The 22732-nt window shown below is 35.4% G+C and overlaps 1 protein-coding gene and 1 long non-coding RNA gene across 2 annotated transcripts; both read left to right on the top strand.

Moving 5' to 3' along the window:
• Window positions 1–9864: 9864 nt before the first annotated feature.
• Window positions 9865–10735, top strand: LOC140438302 (uncharacterized). Its single transcript, XR_011950491.1, has 3 exons — window positions 9865–10030; window positions 10085–10319; window positions 10373–10735. It is a non-coding gene; the product is annotated as an uncharacterized lncRNA (long non-coding RNA).
• Window positions 10736–10948: 213 nt separating this feature from the next.
• On the top strand, window positions 10949–15990 carry LOC140439745 (uncharacterized). Its single transcript, XM_072529875.1, has 5 exons — window positions 10949–11918; window positions 11978–12042; window positions 12130–12201; window positions 12263–12322; window positions 12734–15990. The coding sequence occupies exons 2-5, from the start codon at window positions 12012–12014 to the stop codon at window positions 13075–13077; spliced, it is 507 nt and encodes a 168-aa protein (XP_072385976.1). The 5' UTR covers window positions 10949–11918; window positions 11978–12011; the 3' UTR covers window positions 13078–15990.
• The last annotated feature ends 6742 nt before the right edge of the window (window positions 15991–22732 follow it).

Genomic DNA, 22732 nt, shown 5'->3' with positions numbered 1-22732 from the left:
TTTTGCAGTGTACCTGAAAAGGGAAAAGGAAGTAAAACACAGTTTATGTACGTTTATTTGCAAGTATCAATATAGCGATATATATGTACCTGAAAGAGAAAAATAAAACAACACAGGAAGTCTTTATTAAATCTCAATCTTTGCAAAAGGATATATGCACCGTCCGGTGGCAAAGTCCCGTAAAGTAGGGACTTAGCAAATCTGTAAGAGAAATTTTCTTACATGACCTGTAAGCTTGTCGAAATAATCAGAATTTAGACTGAGTCCAAAAACACAGATTAATTCGGTGAAAAATGGCGACGCTCTTAAAGGAATTTATCAGCAAATTTGACTAAGTCAAAAAGCATAAATAAATCCTTCAAAAATGGCCGCCGTGGTTTGCAGACAAACCGTGGTTAAAGATGTGGAACGTTAGGTTCCGGGTTTTAGAGATGATCTGAAAGAAAACAAGAAACTCTAGGAACTGAATCTACCAGAGGATCTTACTTGCCTAGAAGGCTGGACCAGCGGACATATCCTGACCCGGTCTGATTTCCTGGCCGTCGTGCACTTCTTTTATGCAGAAAAAAGTAGGTCAATCGTAACGGTCGTTTTGGACCTTTTTACGATTGACCGGCACGGCGACCAATGCCCAATTTTCAGAATTATCATTGGCTGCAGCTCAGATGCATTTCGACCAACGATAATTCAGAAAATGAGCAACAGACTTCTGAATTATGATTGGCTGCAATTACTGTTGCCATTTGACCAATCACAATTCAGCAGGCTGGGCGACAAACAGTGTCGGTAACTGATATAACTCCCATCTTCTTCTAAAGAGGGAGAAGGCAAGTTAACCGCTCTATCCGTCGCTTGGAGTGACCTCAGAGAGTAAGGCTCTCTGTCGGAAGCCATTATTACCTAGCTAGGGATTAAATGCCTTTTTCAAAGAATAACACAGTTATAAAAGTTTATTAATTAAAATACACAGTAATTATAATAAGTAGAAATGATATAATATAACTTATGCTAAGAATCTGAAAGAGACGTATAATTATCTCCTGATCCGGAAATCGGGAGAATAATTATACTAATTAGTCTTAAACTAAGAATCTGGAAGGGAATACACGTTAGTTATTAATAATAAACAAAATACAAACAAAATTCAAATTAGTAAATATAGAAAATGTCACTTGTCAAAAGTACTTGGAGTAGGAAGGAGTTGAGCTAGAAACTCGGGATAAGGACAGGAATGTCGGTTGTTATGCCAATCGGGATAATCAACAATAAAATGGGGAAGAAGTACACTGTAAAAATAATTATAAGCAAAAATTCAAATTATTTTTCAACCAAATTTTCTAAGTCAGCTGGACTTGTAGAAAATAATCAAATGGTGACAAATAGGCACAATTAATGTATATCAATTCAAATAGCAGTAAATAAAATAAACAACAAGTATTAAGGTCATAAAAATAATAATAGAAATTTTAACAGTGTAGCTGAAAAATAAATATCATTAATTCAAAGATAGAAAAAAAAGTACAAGTTATTTTTAATAGTGTACCTGAAAGAGAAAGAAAAGAGAAATAGCATACAAGTTATATATATATATCAAAGAGTTATATTCAAAGTTTAAATATCAAATACCAACCTTATGCAGTGTACCTGAAAAAGGGAAAGGAAGTAAAACACAGTTTATGTACTTTTATTTGCAAGTATCAATATGCCTGAAAGAGAAAAATAAAACAACACAGGAAGTCTTTATTAAATCTCAATCTTTGCAAAAGGATATATGCACCGTCCGGTGGCAAAGTCCCGTAAAGTAGGGACTTAGCAAATCTGCAAGAGAAAGAAAAACAAGAACTCTCTAGGAACTGAATCAACCAGAGGATCTTACTTGCCGAGAAGGCTGGACCAGCGGACATATCCTGACCCGGTCTGATTTCCTGGCCGTCGTGCACTTCTTTTATGCAGAAAAAAGTAGGTCAATCGTAACGGTCGTTTTGGACTTTTTTACGATTGACCGGCACGGCGACCAATGCCCAATTTTCAGAATTATCATTGGCTGCAGCTCAGATGCCGTTCGACCAATGATAATTCAGGAAATGAGCAACAGACTTCTGAATTATGATTGGCTGCAATTACTGTTGCCATTTGACCAATCACAATTCAGCAGGCTGGGCGACAACATGTCGTCTCCGGTGGAATTAATAAACGTATGAAAAACCTGATTGCAACTTGGTGCAAGTTTCCATGTTTATTAATCTGTCCAACTATTGCGCAATATGGTGTAATATTGCGTAGTTGGCCGGTACGCTCTTATTGTGGCATGACCTTGAGGAGGTCAATGCCCTTGTGGTTTTATTAGGGTGGTAAATAAAACACATTCTTTCTAAGAAGAAAAAAACTCAGCTTCAGAGTCTTAGAAAGAAACAGAGCCCTTCGAGCAAAGTGCTCTAGGGAGCTACCCTACACGGGTAAAACACACACTAACTCTTGACTGTACTTGACTGAGAGCGAGATCCGAAAGTGTCCCATATTTAAAGATAATTAACTTTTATATGAAACTCTTTCATTTCTCGACCAATTAGATTTAATTATTTGTTCCAGAAGGAAGGGCGATGAACATCGAAGTGCGTGATTGGTGGCACTTGATGACAAACGGCGGGGCGATGCGCGCCAAGAGTGCTCATTGGTCACTCTTGACCGAGCACTTGGCGACAAACATGTCGCCAAGGTAACCAATCACGACAAAGATTGTTACTTTGGCCGGCCAATCACAGTGCTCGTTATTAACTTCGCTGTCATTGGCCTCTCGGCGAAAGTGTGCTGAATTTTCTCAAACACGATGTGTATAAAAGAACAGCACATCTTCCGATCGGGGTCCAGTCGCACATACTCTACTAGCCCCGTTAGACCTTGTTGGTTCGGTGCGCTACCAAGCTACCTTTGAGTTTTATTTATTACCGCTATCCTGTTATCGTCGAAGACGTCCTGAATTGAAGAAATACTTAATAATGGTTATTCAATTTAGAAGTTAAATCATCGAGAATACGAGAACCGGCGTGTCGACTGCAAAACGCTTCCTGACAGTAGAACACGACTTACTGAGATAGAAAAGACATTGGTCTTAGAAGTACCTCACATCGTGTCGAACTGACCACAGCGTTATTTGGGCCTGTCACGGTAAAGAGCGAATAAAAGCCCCGACGGGGACTTGTAATTGCTTTTCCGATCAGGTTGAGCTGCAATAACGTTTCGTCTCCGAAACCTTACGCAAATAGTAACTATATCAAATACTGTTAGCGAAAAGGTAGCTATACGAAGCGACTGGCAGCAGGAAGGGTCGACACGACCGGCATTCTCGTACCTCTCTCGAGGAGAGGGAACACGGCTCCACGACGTGAGAAGGCCGACATCTCTGTGGAACTTGAGGTATACACCACGCATCAGAATTCTAACATATATATAATTCATGTAAGAACATTTTATCTGTAAGAAAGCTCGAACGGTTAGAGAATTCTGATTGCTGCCGGTGTCCCCTCACCTACCGCAGAAGTTCGGCGGATCTTCTTGCCCGTAACGGCCGATATCCTAATAAACTCCTTAAATACGAAGATGGACTCTCGAAACTTGAGATCCTCTTCAAGAGCGGCGGTCGTAGATCGTCCAGAAACTCCTGAAAACCAGGAGGACGCTACGGCCGTACGACATGGCGCCCAACACATAGAAGATACCCACACCCCAGACCTGGCTACAGTATTGTCCACGCTGATACAAGCAGTCACAGCTTTAACACTGGTACAACCCAAATCTGAAGCCCAGGAGAAAAAGATCGAGATCCCACAACCAAAATGGACCCCTGCACCACCTCAATACTCCGGCGATGATACCGAAAATCCACAACAATTCGTAGATGACATAATAGACCACATGAGCAATATGAACATCGATACCAAACACTGGATAGCCTACATCCTAGAAAAATCACTAATAGGAGAGGCAGCTCAATGGGCACAGAGCCAATTCACGACTGGTCTAAACTACGAATCATTTTTAAACAGGCTGATCGATCACTTCGACAACACAACGAAGAGATCATCACTAATGTCCAAGTTATACGGACATTACCAAAAATATCAGCCAATAGCCGAATTTATTTCAACCAAGATGGCTCTTTTTCGACGATTATTACCACATATCGACGAAGAAGAACGGTGCAGGGCCATTGCCAACCTAATTCGCCCAGAAATCAGGAAAAGTCTTCGCAACAACATGCCGAGAACTGAAGAAGACCTGAGGCGAATCTGCGAAGAATTGGAAGCAGACGAGAACATTTCACGACGTGCAAATCGACAACCCGACCCGCCAAAAGCCGCAAAACAATCAAACCAGAATCAAGCCAGGGGACAATTTTCACAGAGGCAACCGAGAACTTCTGAGACTATAGATGATTGGAGAAATAGAAATCCAACTCAGAAACCAACGCCGAAACCCCGACAACAACCTAACAACCAGGGAAACGACGAGAGGGGCACCCACTAAGCCTCTCTCCAGATGCGGTGCCCCAACTTAATCCAATCAACGCCATGAAAGTTTCAAATCTGCCACGAATCGATGTGAACATCAATTCAAAGAAAGCCCAGGTCCTCATCGATACCGGTGCATCGATGAATTATATCAATCCTGACTTGGTTCAAGCGGCAGATATTCATAAAAGGCGGAGAATGAAGAAATACTTAATAATGGTTATTCAATTTAGAAGTTAAATCATCGAGAATACGAGAACCGACGTGTCGACTGCAAAACGCTTCCTGACAGTAGAACACGACTTACTGAGATAGAAAAGACATTGGTCTTAGAACTACCTCACATCGTGTCGAACTGACCACAGCGTTATTTGGGCCTGTCACGGTAAAGAGCGAATAAAAGCCCCGACGGGGACTTGTAATTGCTTTTCCGATCAGGTTGAGCTGCAATAACGTTTCGTCTCCGAAACCTTACGCAAATAGTAACTATATCAAATACTGTTAGCGAAAAGGTAGCTATACGAAGCGACTGGCAGCAGGAAGGGTCGACACGACCGGCATTCTCGTACCTCTCTCGAGGAGAGGGAACACGGCTCCACGACGTGAGAAGGCCGACATCTCTGTGGAACTTGAGGTATACACCACGCATCAGAATTCTAACATATATATAATTCATGTAAGAACATTTTATCTGTAAGAAAGCTCGAACGGTTAGAGAATTCTGATTGCCGGTGTCCCCTCACCTACCGCAGAGGTTCGGCGGATCTTCTTGCCCGTAACGGCCGATATCCTAATAAACTCCTTAAATACGAAGATGGACTCTCGAAACTTGAGATCCTCTTCAAGAGCGGCGGTCGTAGATCGTCCAGAAACTCCTGAAAACCAGGAGGACGCTACGGCCGTACGACAAACAGCTTACCCAACCCAGGTCGGTCGGACGACGAACTGAATGGTTCAAATCCGACTTCTGAGTTTTCGAACGAAATTAACACTCAGGATATCTCTAAATTAGTCTTTTTCAAGACTAATAAAGACGATAAAACTGAATTTGTAAACAAAATAACAGATTTAATTTCAGGATCCAGCCCATTCAGACGGGAATTCTCACTACACAGGACATTATTCAAGAACAAGAAATTCAGGCCCACCTCGAGGAGAGGTGGACCCGCCCAGGAACTAAAGCGACAAAATAACGAAGCGAAAGAAAATACATCAGGAAAAGGCATAGAAGAAAACATGGCCCAAAATAATATTGAAATCATGGAAGAAGAACCATTTCAAACAGTGAAATGCACAAGAAGAAATTCAAACGAAGATATTATGGAAGCAAGGCAACGAGCATCAACAAGCGCGGGACCAGGAATCGTGACAAAGAACCGTTACCAGGTACTAGAGACGGTCAATGTCGAAGAAAATACTCAAGCTCCCAACAAAAAGGAAAGGATTCCTCCCATTGTGATATCAGGACAAATAGGAAACTACACAACTTTCATCAAGGAAATCAGGACTCTATTAGGACACAATAATTTCCAGATTGCCCCAGCCGGCAAAGCGAGTACAAGGGTGTACCTCAAGACAAATCAAGATTACGAGAAGTTGAAAGAAGATTTCATAACAACTAGGACAGCCTTCCACACCTACACTAAGAAGTCTGAAGTTACAAAGAAGATTGTCATGAAAGCGGCCCCCGGAATGGATTTAGACGAAGTGGAAGCGGAGCTTAGAGATCAAGGGATTGTCGCGAAAGTGACGGAAATGAAGGCCAGGCAAGACGGAAGAACAAGTAAATCGTACCTTCTCCAGGTAGATAAGCAACAGGACCTTAAAGAAGTAAAACGTATTAATGGACTTCAAAAAATTCGAGTTAGGTGGGATGCCTACTCGAAACCAGCACGAGCAACCCAGTGTTATAACTGCCAGGAGTTTGGACTCTCCGCAAAGAACTGATTCAAGGCCCCAATTTGTATGAAATGCGCCCTTGGACACCAGACCAGGGAACTGCCCGCTACCAAAAGGAAGAGAAAACAAGGTTAAATGTTGCAATTGCAACGAAGAACACACATCCAATTATTCGATGTGCAGGAAGCACATTGAATATTTAGATATGCAAGCGACAAGAAGAAACAGGAACCAACCTCAAGCTAAGGCAGCTCCAGCTCCACCTCACCCATCAGCTTTCAGGACTACAGTAGGAGGACGCTCATACGCACAAACTACCAAAGGAACTCAACAGCCAACCTCCAGACCGGAAGGAGTGAAGAATGCATGGGCAGAAATCAACAAAATAGTCAATGTTGAAAAAATGATGGCCATTCTCCAGGACATGAAAAACGAACTCTTAGCGGCTAAATCATTTGCAGAACATGCAATGATTTTCTTGAAATATGAAGAGATCTACAATGCCAATTAAGCATTTAAAGATCCTTCAGTTCAACATAGCCTCACTTCGGCTAAGAATTAACGAACTTCGAGAGATTGTAATAAGACACAATCCAGATGTCATTTGCCTGTCTGAAACACGATACATGACGGCGACACAACTACCAAGGATAACAAATTACGATGGATGCGGAAGGAGAGACGTGCCCAACGACAGAGGAGTAGCCATCTATGTCAAAAACAACATAGAATGGAACCAAGTAATCATGGAAACCAAACACTTTGAGAGCATAGGAATCAAAGTAGGAGGTACTAATATCTCTTCTATTTACAGGAAACGCTCAGAAGAACTAGCCATCGAAGAATTAGATGCCATGCTCAACTCAGCACCAACCGTTGTCTTAGCAGGGGACTTCAACGCCAAACACACATCATGGGGATGTGCAACGGACACAGCACCAGGAACTGCACTACTAAGGTACTGCGAAGACAGGGACAAGATGTTATTCGCACCAGACGAACCAACAAGGATCAGCCCCATAAGAGGACACAACAACTCAACGCTGGACTTATTCGTCACAAAGGACGTCATTATATGTCGTCATGGACGTCATGATGTTAGGGCCAACTTCGAATGCAGTTCGGATCACAAACCAGTCACTGGAAGGATGACATCAAGAGTCGATCTACCCACCATAGAACCAACAGAAAGATGGCGATGGAAAGACGCAAATTGGCCCAACTACAGAAGACAACTCAACCAAATCGAGATGAAGAGGGAATTTCTTTCAATAGAAGAAGTCGAAAGAAAAATAGAAGATATAACTAGGAGAATCCAACAAGCCATGGAGGACAACATACCGAAATCTATGACGAACAACAAAGGACTAATCATTCCAACAGAACTTCAGGACATCATCAAGGACAGAAACAAGGCCAGAAGAGCATTCCAGAGGACCAGAAGGCAGGAATTCAAGGAATACGGAGACATCCTATCCGAAGAAATAAGAGTAAGACTGAGAAGTCTTACTGAAAACCAGTGGAACAACAACATCAGGAGAGCTGAAGAAAACCATGGAAACGTCTGGAAAATGCTGAAAGCCAAGAGAAGAGGAAAACAAAAGATGCCACAAATTATGGACAACGAGGGAACACATTTCGAAACCCAAGGAAAAGTAGATGCCATCGCAAGGAACATGGCAGCTATACACAGACAAAATCAGGACAAGAAGAGAAGTCGACTACGAATACAACAGGATAAAAAGAAGAAACGAATTCCAAATAGAAGAAGAAGACTACTCCAGCCCATATGAAGTTGCAAGGATCATCAGGAAACTGAAAGGAAGCAGAGCACCAGGACCAGAAGGGATTCACAACATCACCCTAAAGGAACTCCCAAAGAAAATCATAGTGCAACTGCACTATATCTTCAAATTTTGCTTGAAAAAAGGACATTTTCCGAGCAACTGGAAACACGCCAAGATCATCCCACTTCTAAAACCGAAGAAAGATGGAAGACCACCAGAAAGCTACAGGCCTACTTCTCTCCTAGAAACCATGGGAAAAATTCTTTAAAGATCATCTACAAGAGACTGATGAAGCACACAGAAAGAAGAAGAATTATCCAAGAGGACCAATTCGGATTCAGAAAAGAAAGAAACTGCGAACTACAGCTAGCAAGAATCATCAGCGACACCAAAATAAAATTCAACAGGAAACAAAGGACAGGACTAGCCATACTGGACATAGAAAAAGCATATGACACGGTTTGGAAAAAGGCACTAATCTTCAAGATGGACAAAGCTAGGCTACCACACTACCTCATCAACATCTGTGACACATATCTCTCCAACAGAACATTGCAAGTTTCAACGGACCAAAAGATGTCAGCAATCCAGGATATTCAGGAAGGGATGCCTCAGGGCAGCATTTTATCTTCAATTTTGTACAACATTTTTGTTTCAGACCTACCTACAGATCCAAGAACTTCAACAGCTCTTTATGCAGACGACACAGCAGTGTATGCATCCGGAAAAGACGAAGGAAGAATCATCAGGAATATGGAAAATCACTTGGACAAAATCACGAGATACACCGAAAAATGGAAGATAAAAATCAACGCCCAAAAGACGCAGGTCATAGTCTTCAGCCAGAGTTCGAGACCACCACGAAACCAAATCAGAGTAGGAGGCAACAGGATCCAGGAAGAAGATAGAGTCAAGTACCTAGGAGTCCACCTCGACAGAAAATTCAACTTCCGGGTGCATACACAAAAAACTAAGGTAAAAGCTAATGCAGCTAAAAGACTAATTCTCCCTTTCATTTTTAGGACCAGTCTGCTGTCCAAGGTCAAGAAGATTCAGTTGTACCAGGCCTATGTTAGATCGGTGATGCTATATGCTGTACCAGTGTGGAGTTCCATATCAGAGACACACTGGAGAAGATTAGAAGCCACGGAAACATCATGCTACCGGATCATCGACGGAACATCATGGGAGAACAGAATCATGAATGCAACCATCAGAGATGGTTGCAGTATAGGCTCCAGTATACACCACTGAGGGAGGTGGCCGAGAAAAGGACCAGGTATTTCTTCCACCAGGCCACAAGAAGACTCCATAAGACCAAGGGCATCCTCGAGAATAACAGAATCCAGAGGATGCATAGATCTACCCATAGACTGATCGACCATCTGATCAGGGTCTAGCCGGATGGTTGCCGGAAAACAGCCAAGCAGGGAAGTAGGTACGGTGCCTTAAATTAGTACCTACAGAAGAAGACGAGGATAAATCCACACAAAGAAGTCCAGGATGCCGAGAGGTCAAATAATCAAGAAGCTGGCGGTGCAAGAGCGGGACGCCGAAGAAGAAGACTATAATGAATGAGATACTTAATGACATGTTAAATTTTATTAGGCAATAAACGTTTTTATTTTTATTATTTATGTCAAATTAAATCCAATATGGTGTCCGGAGGGTAAACAAACTATTTAGTCGTATTGAAAGTTTTCGGGTTTTTTCAATTAATTATATAAATTGTGAGTTAAATTATCAGTTCAGTGATTGAAAAACGGACAAAAATATTTAAGCTTAAGACTTTTTCAAAAAAAATTCTGTTTTGAAACTGAAAAATTAGTTTAAAAGGTCTGTTTACATAGTCGTTAAATTAAATTCAATGTGAATGTGTTAAATTTTTAGGTAGCAAAAATGCCAATGGTTTGCTTTGTTGTGGGATGCTCCAACAGATCTAATAGGAATCCTATGGGGTATTTTAGGATACCGACAGTCCCTTTTAAAAGGTTTCAGCAAGATGAGGAAACCATAAGGTTGGTTCAGCAAAGAAGGGATAAATGGATCCAGGCACTTAAAAGGACTGATTTAACAAACCGCCAATTAAATAATGCTCGAGTTTGTTCAAAACATTTTATCTCAGGTGAGGGAATAAAACTGAAAGAATTGTGTTGGTTTAGCTAGATATTTTTGCAGGTAAACCTGCTTCGTTTGAAAACATCCTAAACCCTGACTGGGTACCTAATATCAATATGGGATATGCTTCGAGCTCTCATCATGCTGATTGTTGCAATGTAGAAAGATATAAGAGAAGTATAGGAAAACAAATGGTCAGTATACTAATTTTTATGAAACAAACTTGATACTTAACTTTCCCTATATGATATATGATTTAGGTTAAAAATGCAAAGGAGAATATAGATAACGTTTTAGAGCAGGAAGGCAATAATTTGCTGTCAATGGTAACTATTTTTGTTTTTCTAAGAATTGTGTTAATTCTGTATGTATTGTATTTTACTCATATATTATAACAACAGAATGAAAGAACACCTATGTTATTTATTACAATTTTCACGATTTTCACATTTGGTCCCATTGAAGATAGCTATAATTGAGCCACAGACCACTAATAACTAGACGTTTCACGTAGGTAGCTCAAGGTCAAACTAAACTAAATGTCATTTGTAGTACCGATACAAATCTTCAGATGTCGCTTTACTCTGTCTTTACCTTTACTCTGCAGTTTAGGTTTAGAACACAACTAAAAATGGACCGTGGAAGTGATGACGTAGATTTTATTGACATATGTCAGTTTCACTTTCCAAACAAACCTTGTTTAGTGTGGATAATTTGTATTTTTCGTTATTTTTTCATTTTTTTTTACAGAATCTTTCCGCTTTTTGCAATATCTAAGTATTCTAATAGTTACTACAACAATTTTACAAGGTTGTGTAAACAATAAAGCATGTTGTTTTATAAAAATAGAATAAAATGCATGTATCAATAAAGTAAGGTTAGAATGTCTTTAATTTAAACTTTTAAACTATATTTCATAGAAATAGAACACTGAATTATGATGGTATTATCTTAAAAACACTATACTTAAAAGAAAAAGCAGCAGAGGAAGCAAAATGTTAACTTTATAGAAATTAAAAAGTCTTGAGATTGGACATTTCAACTTTTGTTTGGAAAGTAATTGACAGTTGTGACGTCACACTTCCACGGTCCATTATAATTGTCAATATGTCAATCGCTAATTGTCAGTAATTGATTAGCGTCTATATAGTCAGATTTTGATTTGAATTTGATGGTTATTATTGCAAAGAAATTAAACTAAACTTGGTTTAATATCTCTGGGTTATTGTTAGCATTAACCTCAAATTAGTTTGTAAATTACAAATCACCTACCTCAGTGATCTGTGTTTTAAATGTTCGTGGCGGTGTTCAAACAGTATTTTGCAGATTAATAATAATTAGTTAAATATGGTTTTTCACAATAAATGTTGTATCCTACAATGTACCAATTCGTCATCAATTAGACATGCCTTTCCAAATCCTGATAAAGACATTATACGATTTAGGAAGTGGCTTAGTGTTATAAAAAATCCATGATATGATATGATGAATTCCAGTACAGTTTTTAAAACAAAACGAATCTGCCACAGACACTTTGAAGATAAGTTTGTTTCTTCATGGAGCCATAAATTGTATAAAAATGCAATTCCTAGCTTACATTTGTATAGTGAGTCCAATAAATATTTGATATTAGAGAACAATTAACTGATTGATGATTGATTTTAGATTCTTCTTCTAATTACATCCCAGAAGTATTTCAATGTTGTGTGTGGAAGCAAATGTAACCGAAAGTAAGTAACCCTAATATGTAATTAAAAAAAATTATTTTACTTGAAGTGAATCATGGTATAAATTATTATATTAACTTTTTGTTTTAGTTAAGAGTCCTTCAACAAGTAGAGATGCACAATCTACACACATGTTTCAATCATTTGAGATAGCCCATTGTAGTAAGTATTACGAAGATAACAATAATTTTCAAATTGGTTACTATTTTATTAAACTTTTTAGTTGCCGAACACAATGATGCACAGTTACCAAACGAAGAAATTTTAATACAAACTGATGAGAGTAAGGATTTAAAAGGCAATTGTAGTTAAAATTTTATATTTTGTATTGTCATTAGCAGATTTGTAAATTTTCTCTAATATGATTAACTATAAAATTAACAGTTTGCTTAACCTTCGGATAGTGATACTAGAGTTTTTAAGTTTAGTTGCCTAAGTGTCATAGACCAGCTGGGGCTAAAAACTAGAAATAGGAGCTTGCCTGTGTTTATAATCTCCCATTGCTAAAATCTAACAAAGATATATGAAGGTACTGAAACATTCTAGTACTTAAAATAAATTGTTTAATACTCACATCAAAAAACAGTCTACTAAGTCTCTCACGCAGTAATGCCACTACACGAAGGTTAATATAATGAATCAATTTTGCCTTGTAAGGATTGAATAAAGAAATTAACATCACATTTATTTTTAGGTGTTGCCCTTAAGAATATCACACCACTGAAAATATTGCAGCAGTGTAATATATCAAGAGGTACAATTACCCCTAAAAAGAAAAAAATATATGCAGCATTAAAACAATTACACCACAAATACTCTTTGGAGAGAAATAGCAAAAAGTCTTTTCAACGCAGACTGTTTGAAGCTGAAGAGTTTTATAAAGAAAATAAGTTGGGTGATCTTCAGAACGTTAAGCAAAAAAGCTTAGACGACTTACTCTTAATAAGAAATGTTTGGCTTTGTCTTTATACAAACAAAGTGCTCGTTCATATAGTATTCTTTCCAATATATTTATCTTACCCAGTAAATCAACATTAAATAGACTTCTGGCTTAAACTATTGGAGGCCCAGGAATTAATAAGTTAATATTTGAGTCACTAAAAGCAACAACATCAAAAATGGAAGGAATGGATAAGCATATAGCTATAATGTTTGACGAAATGGCGATTATGCCAAGTCTTCATTACAATGAGCATACTAGATATATAAAAGGTTTTGAAGACATGGGAGATGACAGAGACTCATATATAGCAGATCATGTTCTAGATTTTATGGTAAGAGGTCTAAGAAAACCGTGGAAATAATGATTCTGATAATGTTCGCAGTTATTTTCTAAAAAGATGCTTTACACTATCTGTGTAACTTTATGTTATTATTTATTTAACCATACTAAAACCATCATTAAACTTATATCCTTTAACTTGGAATGATAGTAGTTATATTACTCCTTTTTTAAATAAATAATGATATGGTTATGCTATCTTCAATCCCTAAGTTATTTAAGTGGCTTCTGTGCCACCCTTTAATTGGTACTGTAATGTTCTATTGATCAGCCATCAACATGGATTAGGAAGTAAAAAGTCTATCTTAACTAATTTGATTATCTATCAAAAACACATTGTTTCATCTTTCAAAAAGGAGGTTCATGTATGTGAAATATATATTAACTTTTCAAAGGTCTTTTACTGGTTGAATCATGGTGTGTTGCTTCATAAACTTCAGCTGTATGGACTTTATGCTTAAGTGGAAGCGATTACTCTACTTGAGTAATTGGGTTTGGTACATGAAGGTAAAGTCTTATTACCTCTGCTATAATTGTTTCATCTGATGGCCCTTATTTGGGATCTTTACTGTTCAATATGTCTATTAATGATATAGCTTTATTAATTAAGTAACAGGTTTTTAGTCCTTGCTTATAATCTCAAACTTTATGTGGAGATAACTAGTGTAGCCGATTATTTTAAAATTCAAGAGAGCCAAAGGTGGATGTACCAATTATTGATGTACATTTTTTTTTCCTAGAATAAATCTCAATTGTTTTTTGACATTGAAATTTGTATTTTTTTATGTATTTCCAAACGGCCTTTGAGTAGTTTATTTATTTACCATATTAATATGCTAACTATAGAAATTTTATATTTGTTCCTGTGTAAATGGTACATGCGTAAATAAATAAATGCATTCAAGTACCTACTAAAGCAACTAAAATGAGTGAAATTAGAGATCTTGGTATCATATTTTTACTGATCATTAGTTGCACACATAAAAAATATATCTGTTCCATAATATCCTATTTATCCCCATAATTGGTCATCTTAATACCAGTCATTAATTTGTATTCATGCTTGTATAGTGTGTATTATGTGCTCTTTTAGTTTAAGTTATATGTATATTTAATGATTTGTAAAAAATCACAAAGTCAGATCGGGTTTTTATGTAATAAATGTACCAGTGATGCTATGTATGTACCAAATGAGGTCTATTAAGCACTACACAATAATCTTTACACTGCCACTGTTTTCTGTGACTATGCCAAAGCTTTTGATTGTGTAAATCACGACATTTTGATAAAAAAAAACAAAATTTCTATGGAATTCGAGGTATTTCTTTGAATTGGTTCCAATATTACTTAGGGAATAGGAAATAACTAGTTATAGCAAATGATACAGCTTCTAGTCACAAAAGCATTGTATGTGGAGTACCACAAGGTTCAGTATTGGGTCCTCTACTTTTCCTTATCTTTATAAATCACATCACCAACTTAAAACCGATGGAAACATTTTTCTTTTTGCTGATGATACCAGTATTACCTGGAGAAACTCTAATATTGCAATTCTTCATGCAACTATAACTTCTGATCTATTTAAAATAAAAACCTAGTCAGACTCTAATTTACTCTCTTTTAACGTGGATAAGACAGTAGCATTATCCTATAAAGCTCTTCAATCCTTGCTTCTTAATAATAGCCAGATCAGTATCATTGATTCTGTAAAATTTCTTGGTATTTTTATAGTCAGCAACCTTAAATGGTCCCTTCATATCGATTTGTTAAGTACGAAACTAGCCTCAGCCTGCTATGCAATAAGATCTGTTTTGAAGAAAATTAATTTAGGATCTTCCAAAATAACATATTTTTCTTTGTTTGAGTCTCATCTTCGATATGGTCTTCTTTCTTGGGGTTCTAGAACAGCTGCCCAATCTGACAGTTGTTTTTAAATTACAAACAAAAAAGAGCAATACGGTATCTTTTTGGTCTCGGTAGAATAACATATTGCAGAAGATACTTAAAAAATCACGGGATTTTAAGTCTTCCTTCTTTATATATTTTAGAAACTGTTTGCTTAATTCGTAAACGCATACATGTTTTTTCAGCAAGACCTAATCATGACTACTCCACCAGAAATTCAACCTTTAATGCGTATTTACTGATCCCGTCCACTGCGTTAGTAAAGAAATCTATATTATATTCAGTAAAAAGATTATACAACCATCTCCCTTTGCAACCTAAATCTGCAACTTCTTTCCTTAAGTTCCGTAAAAGAACAAAAACCTATCTATCCGAAAGACCATATTATTCAGTAGAAGAGTTTTTTAACGAATAGCTTTATGTACAAGTAACTAAAGTATTTGTATAAATATATATTTGAGTATCACATGCAGAAACTTAAACGTATTAGTTCGTAAGGATTAATTATGCAATTTGCAATTTATTTAAATTTTGCAATACATAGTGTGTTTTATTATCTTTTATTTTGTGATATTGACGATTTATGTAATTTCAGTAAATTTTAAATTGTTATTTTTCTGACTTTTTGTAAGCTTTGTCCATAAAATTGTACAATTTTCAGTGGTAATAAAGCATATTTCTATTCTATGCTAACTTTATATACAAAGTTGTTTTACATGTAATAAATAAATAAATAAATTATATTTTGTCTTATTTTTTCGTAAACGGTATTGTGTATATTTGAATTTAAAAATAATTTGCACATTTTAAAATTTCAAATACAATTTTTTTTTCAAATATACCAAATTATATTTAAATATTTTAAGCTTTATTTAAATTTTCCCACCAAAATTAAATTTTGGATTTCCCGCGTAATTTATCGCTTGAATTAGTTCCGATACAAATCTCTTGGAGCGCTGAATTTCATATCCAACTAAAGTATTATTGTCGTGAAGCATCTAGAGGTTAGGTGATCTGTGAATTGAGCTGTCAATTAAAGTTCATAGAACGAAATGTTGGTTCTTGACTGTGTTGCCATGTTTTTTTAATAAATCGGGAAATAGCAATAGAACGTTAACAAACTAACAGTAAAAAAGAAATTCTTTCAAAAAATAATAAGAATAGTATTCAGGTACTTTCCACATATATCTGGTGACCATCTGTAACAATCTGGCAACTAGTGGTTTGAGGATTGCCAAATCTATTAGCTTATTATCAAAGGCAAATGCCAAAAAAATGTAATAATAACTGCAATTTATATGAGAAGAAACGAGTATTTATTCGTTCGTGTTGTATATAAAAAAATTGCATAATTCATATAATAAAAATGTATTTTTGAAAGATTCTCTAGTTGTAATTGAAGCCTATTACATTATAAAGACATGACAACACAGTCAAACGTCAAAAATTTGTTTTGTGAATTTAATTCACAGCTCCTTTGTAGCTATCTTCAATGGGACCAAATGTGAAAATCGTCAGGTAATTTTTACATATTTATATTGTGATGACAAAAAATCTCTTTGAATTGATACATATTTCTGCTATCTACAAAGTTTTAAATAAAATACAATTTTAAGATTCTTTTCTTAACTGTTATCTTGTTTTTTTTTTCTACTACTGCTAATCGTAGTATCATTCTAGTTGTAATTGGGCAATCATTTATTTTAAATATATTATGTATTACATCTAATTTTTAGGCAGGGCATACAGACCCCAAAGAAGTTATTGCTCCAGACAATAACAGTGATAAAAATATCCAAACTGAAATCACTATGGAAAAATTAACAGAAGTTTTCTTAAAATTAGCTATAATTGAAGGAACAGATCATATAAACAACAAAACAGCGCTTAATTTCAAAAATCTTTGTGGTAATGATACGAAAACCAGATATTATACTGGTCTGTCGAATTTTAAAGTTTTCATAGCGGTAATAAATTATATAAAACCATTTGTGCCCAGTCATCCCAATATCATTCTATCGATAGAAGATCAGATTCTTCTAACTTTAGTAAAATTAAGATTAAATCCAGATTTTTAAGATCTTGGGTACAGATTAGGAATGAGCGTAACAACTGCCTCTAGTTACTTTAAAAAAATAATTGCAATTATGTGCATTCGATTCAAAAGATTTGTTAGGTGGCCAGAGAGAGAAATACTGTTAAAAACAATGCCTAAGTATTTCAAACATTCTGACCATGAAAAAACAACAGTTATAATAGATTGTTTTGAAATGAAAATTCAAGTTGTCTCTAATTTATTGTCGTCTTGGAGCTACTATAAACAGTCTCATACCTTACAATATTTAATTGGTATTAAACCTCAGGGGAGCATATGCTTTATAAGTGAAGGTTGGGGGGGGGGGGGGGAAGAGTTTCAGATAAGGTAATTACTGAAAACTCTGATTTTCTGAACAATTTGCTGCCAGGGGATATGATTATGGCTGACAGGGGATTCCTAATCAAAGAATTTGTGGAATTGTTTCATGCATCAGTAAAAATTCCTGCATTTACGAAGGGAAAAACCCAAATGCATCCAGTTGACTTGGAAAGAACCAGATAGAAAAAACCTTGGAATTATTGTAATGATCCGAAATAAATGTAGAATAACTCAGCAAATTATTCCGATGACATTAATAAATGTAGGGGAAGAACAATCTTTACTTGACCAAATAGTATTCTTGTGTTGTGCACTTATAAATATATGTCCTCCAATTATTCCTTTTGAGGAATAAAAATATATGTTGATATATGTATATGCTATACTTAAATAATTTTAATTTGGATTTTTTAAGTACTAGCTTCTACACCCAGAAAATTAAAGCAATGTTTTTACAATGTGGCATTAAGCAGTTAGTAACTGAACCTACTAGAATTACGAATTTTAGTGAAACCTTAATTGATAATATTCTTGTCAATAATGATCTGGTTAGTTGTTTTGTTCATTCAATTCCCAAGTTGAGTAATCATTCAATAATATCGGTCAGTTTTAGTAATAGTTTTCAAAATTTTAATGTCTCTAGTAAATGTTACAGATGTCTTAACGGAGAAAAAATATATCAAATCCAAATGAATTTACTTTCTTGTGATTGGGATTTAGATTGTACTGATGTCAATACTATTTACAATGAAATTTTATCAAACAGTCAGTCTGTCATAAATAATAGGACCTATTTAAACATGTCAGATCAAAGGTAACATACCATGGTTTGATAATGATGTTAATAGTAAAATTAAAATTAGGGACAAATTATACAAAGGGTAATGTAAAGGGTAAGAGCAAGAAATGTGGTAGTTAATATGTTAAAAGCAAAAAAAGAACAATATTATTTTGATAAAGTTGATAGGTATAAAAATAACTCTAGACTTATGTGGAAAACGCTAAAAACACTACTAATTTATTATAGAGTTAGGATAATCAGAATTTGTATCCCAGTATTCATAAATTTCAGTTACTATCACTGAGTGACTTTTTTTTTAATGGCATAGGCAAGTGCCATACAGCCAGTCACAATATGAAAATTTTCTACCCAGAAAGAATAAAAAGATAATATAAATTTCAAACTTAAGTAGCATTACAAATTTTAAGCATTAACATTATTATTAAGGATAGGATAGGGATAAAACATGGACACTCGTTTCTCGTCTAGGGACCCATCAAGACATTGCTTTTAAGACAAACTAGATTGGGTCACGGATAAAAGGTAATAACAAATGGGGTAAAACAGAGGTTAGGATTCTAATTACAGTTAAATATTAAGCTTACTTTTGCAAATAAATTGCATCAAACACTCATTTACAGCTCTTATATTTAGAGATAGCAGATAGCACATATTGTACGGAGGAAAAATTTTGATGTTGACTAAATTTTTTATTAGATCTTCAGTTTGTTTTGTATATTTTTTACATTCGAAGAAAATGTGATCTAGATCACCTTCTTTTTGACAGTCTGGACATAAATTTGAATTTACAATTTTTAGTTTGGACAGATGACTAGGATAGCAGGCGTGTCCAAATTTTATTCTAATTATGGATGTTATATACCTTCGTGGAACAGAATAATTTTTAAACCAATAATCACTTGGGATTAAAGGCTGTATAGAAGCATATTGCGAGGAAGACTGCGTACTATATATATGCCAAGATTGTTTCCATTTACTATTGATATTATTTTTAATTATTGTTAATACGTCTTGTCTACAGATTTGGTGATCAGCTTGCGTTCCGGTGTCAATGGCCTTTTTAGCTAATAGGTCAACATGTTCGTTGTATTTAAGACCTATATGTGCTTTAACCCACAAAAAATGAACAACTCTTCGGTTTTTATGAAGGTCATAAACAAGTTTTTTAATTTGAAAGACATATATATTTGAGTTGTTACTAGGAAAACTTAAAGTTTCAATTGCTAACATAACCGACAATGAGTCAGATACTATTGTAACAGATGTATTCTGAGTGTTTTCAAAGTATCTTAATGCTTCATATATTGCTACAGCTTCAGCACTAAAGATTGAAAAACTAGGATTTAGTCGACAAAGTTTTTCTGTATTAGTTGATGGAATGTAGAAAGCACACCCAGTACCAAACATAGACTTTGAGGCATCCGTATAAATAACTAAAGAGTCTGACAGACTAGATAAACAGGACCTCAAAATATTCGAGCTAACAGAAGAATTTACATGGTAATTCGGTTGTATCACAGTAATGGGCTGCAAGCACGAATAAAAATGTTCGATGTGAAGATTATCCTCTGATTTGAAGTCATAATCAAAATTTGTCAGGCTTCTAAAAGCCTCACAAAGTGGAGGTGAGTTCTTAAGTCTCCAATATCGATTAGTTAAATCTTCTTCGTTCAGTTTTCTGATATTTGAGTAGATAGTAGTGTTACGATTTTGTATATTAATAACAAACTTTTGACTGAGGTATTCTCTCCTATAGCCCAAAGGATTTTCTAGAGCTTCCACATGTAGAGCATTAATAGGCGTCGATTTCATGGCACCCAAACAAATACGCAATGCTGAGTTTTGAAACACATCTATTGTTTTCAGAATATGTTTACTTGCTGAACCATATAATATGCATCCATAATCGATAATTGATCTAATATAAGATCGAAAGAAAAGCAAAGAAGTTTCCACATCTGCACCCCACCATGTTTTTGTAATTGATTTGAGGAAATTTAGACCCTTCTTACATCTATCCAACATAAACTCAACGTGAAGTTTCCAAGTTAACTTGCGATCGAGAATCAATCCCAAATATTTAATTGAAGAACTGAAATTAAAATCATACCCATTCAATTTTATCTGATTTAGTTTTGGGATATTGTGTCGAGTGAAAATAGTAATACTTGATTTACTTGATGCAATTTCAAACCCATTGTGTTTGAACCAATTTTTGGATCTATCATGTACTTTTTCTAAAGTTTGAATGCAGTTATCGTATTTTTTGGTAGAAGAATACATAAGAAAGTCATCAGCATACTGTATTATTTTAAAGCTGAGATTTTTAATGGAAATCTTATGCAAATCTGCAGTATAGATATTAAACAATAGAGGGCTTAAAACTGATCCCTGCGGTAGTCCCTGTTTATTATAACGAGGACCTATAAGTTTATTATTGTTTGCTCTCAGGTAAATTTTTCTGCACGAATAAACGTTAAGAATAGTGTTTACCAATTGTGGTGGTATATGAAAATTTTTTATTAATTTTTCCATTAAAATATCGAGACAAACACTATCATATGCTCCTTCTATATCTAATACTATTGTCGGTAAATAAATATTACTTGAGAAGGAGTTCTGAATGTCCGTTACCAATGTGGCAAGTGCATCTATGGTACCACAGCCCTTTCTGTACCCAAACTGCAAATCTGGAAGTAACTTCTTTTTATCCAACCACCATTCTAACCTATGTTTAATCATCCGTTCCAAAGTTTTCAGTACACAAGACATAAGTGAGATAGGTCTATATGAGTGAACGGAATTAGGATCTTTCCCTTGTTTGAGTATGGGGATAATGATTACATCTTGAAATTGAGCTATTACTGAATTATTCATGATTATATCATTAAATATTTCCAATAGTAAAATTTTGGCACTTTTGGGAAGATATAGTAACATTGGATATTTAATATTATCTAAACCTGGACTAGTACTATTTCGATTTTTTAAGGCAAATTCCAATTCTAATGTATTAAAAGATTCCAACAAAAAATGATAATGCTTATTGGAATAATAGTCAAAAGTTTTGCAATTTTTTACAGACGGTGGAGCAATTTGATCGAAAAATTGTTCTTCTAAGGAATCGTCAAAACATTTTATAGAAGAAATTGGTTTTCTGTTTAATTTTCTAGCTTGATTCCATAAGCTTGCTGACGGTATATTTTTATTCAACTTTGAGCACCAATCAATCCAGCTCTTTTTGGCTTTATTTTTTAGAAATATTTTGGCTTCTGATACAAGTTTTTGGCATTGTATGTAATTGGCCATTGTAGGAGATTTCTTATATAATTTAATCGCTTGTCTTCTGTTATTCACAACATTACTACATTCATTATCCCACCATGGAGGCGGAAGATGATTTTTGCTAGTGAAAGGTTTAAAAGCAGGTATTGCCTTTTCTGCAGCCTCATTTATGCTATTAATAAGAAAGCAATACTTTTCGCCAGTGTTTTCAAATTCCATATTATTCTCAAAGAGAGAGTCTACAACATCTGTATACAGTTTCCAGTTTGCTTTTTTAATATTCCATTTACTTTTAGGTAAAATTTTTTCATTTGAATGGGAGGCGTTGGCAACTGTTATTAAAATAGGGTAATGGTTCGAACCAAGTGTATCTAAGAAAACAGACCATGTAATTTTTTTTGCAATATCTGAAGAACTGAAAGTAACATCTAACATAGAATCATTAACACCAGGCCGATTTAAACATGTAGGTCCACCAGTATTTAATATTACTAACTCTAGATCATCTGCAACCATCTCTAGTTGCTTTCCAATATTATCACTTTTTTTAGATCCCCATAATACATTATGTGCATTCATGTCTCCACCTATTATAAGGGGAGCTTTTACTTGAGAAAAAACTTTAACCCAATCATCTGTTTTAGTTTTAGTTTTTGGTGCTCGATAAATTGATAAAAAATTAATCGAATTTTTCCCACAATTTACCGCGCATCCACAAACTAGAATTTCATCATTAAAATTGCTAAGGATATTTATTTCTTTAAAATTGAGATTATTTTTAACTAGAATGGCTACTCCACTATAGCCATCATCACGATCTTTCCGGATGAGATTATAACCTTTAAAGTTGTACGCTACATTTTTTTTAAACCAAGTTTCGCTCAATAAAACAATATCTACATTTTCTTCTGATAAAAATTGGATAAAAGAATTTTTATTAGATATTACAGAACGTGCATTCCATTGCATAATCTTCAAGAAAATTATTTATTTGTAAAAGTAT

This window comes from Diabrotica undecimpunctata, chromosome 4 (genome assembly GCF_040954645.1).
Source record: "Diabrotica undecimpunctata isolate CICGRU chromosome 4, icDiaUnde3, whole genome shotgun sequence".
Lineage (NCBI taxonomy): Eukaryota > Metazoa > Arthropoda > Insecta > Coleoptera > Chrysomelidae > Diabrotica > Diabrotica undecimpunctata.
Note: the sequence above shows the minus strand (reverse complement) of the source record. Positions and strands in the feature narration are given on the sequence as shown.

Bases quoted from the DNA above. Each gene is read 5' to 3' on its own strand.
- LOC140439745 (XM_072529875.1), top strand. From the start codon at position 12,012: ATGTTGTGTGTGGAAGCAAATGTAACCGAAA. The intron at 12,043-12,129 runs GTAAGTAACCCT...TTTTTGTTTTAG, and splicing joins GGAAGCAAATGTAACCGAAA to TTAAGAGTCCTTCAACAAGT. The intron at 12,202-12,262 runs GTAAGTATTACG...TAAACTTTTTAG, and splicing joins ATTTGAGATAGCCCATTGTA to TTGCCGAACACAATGATGCA.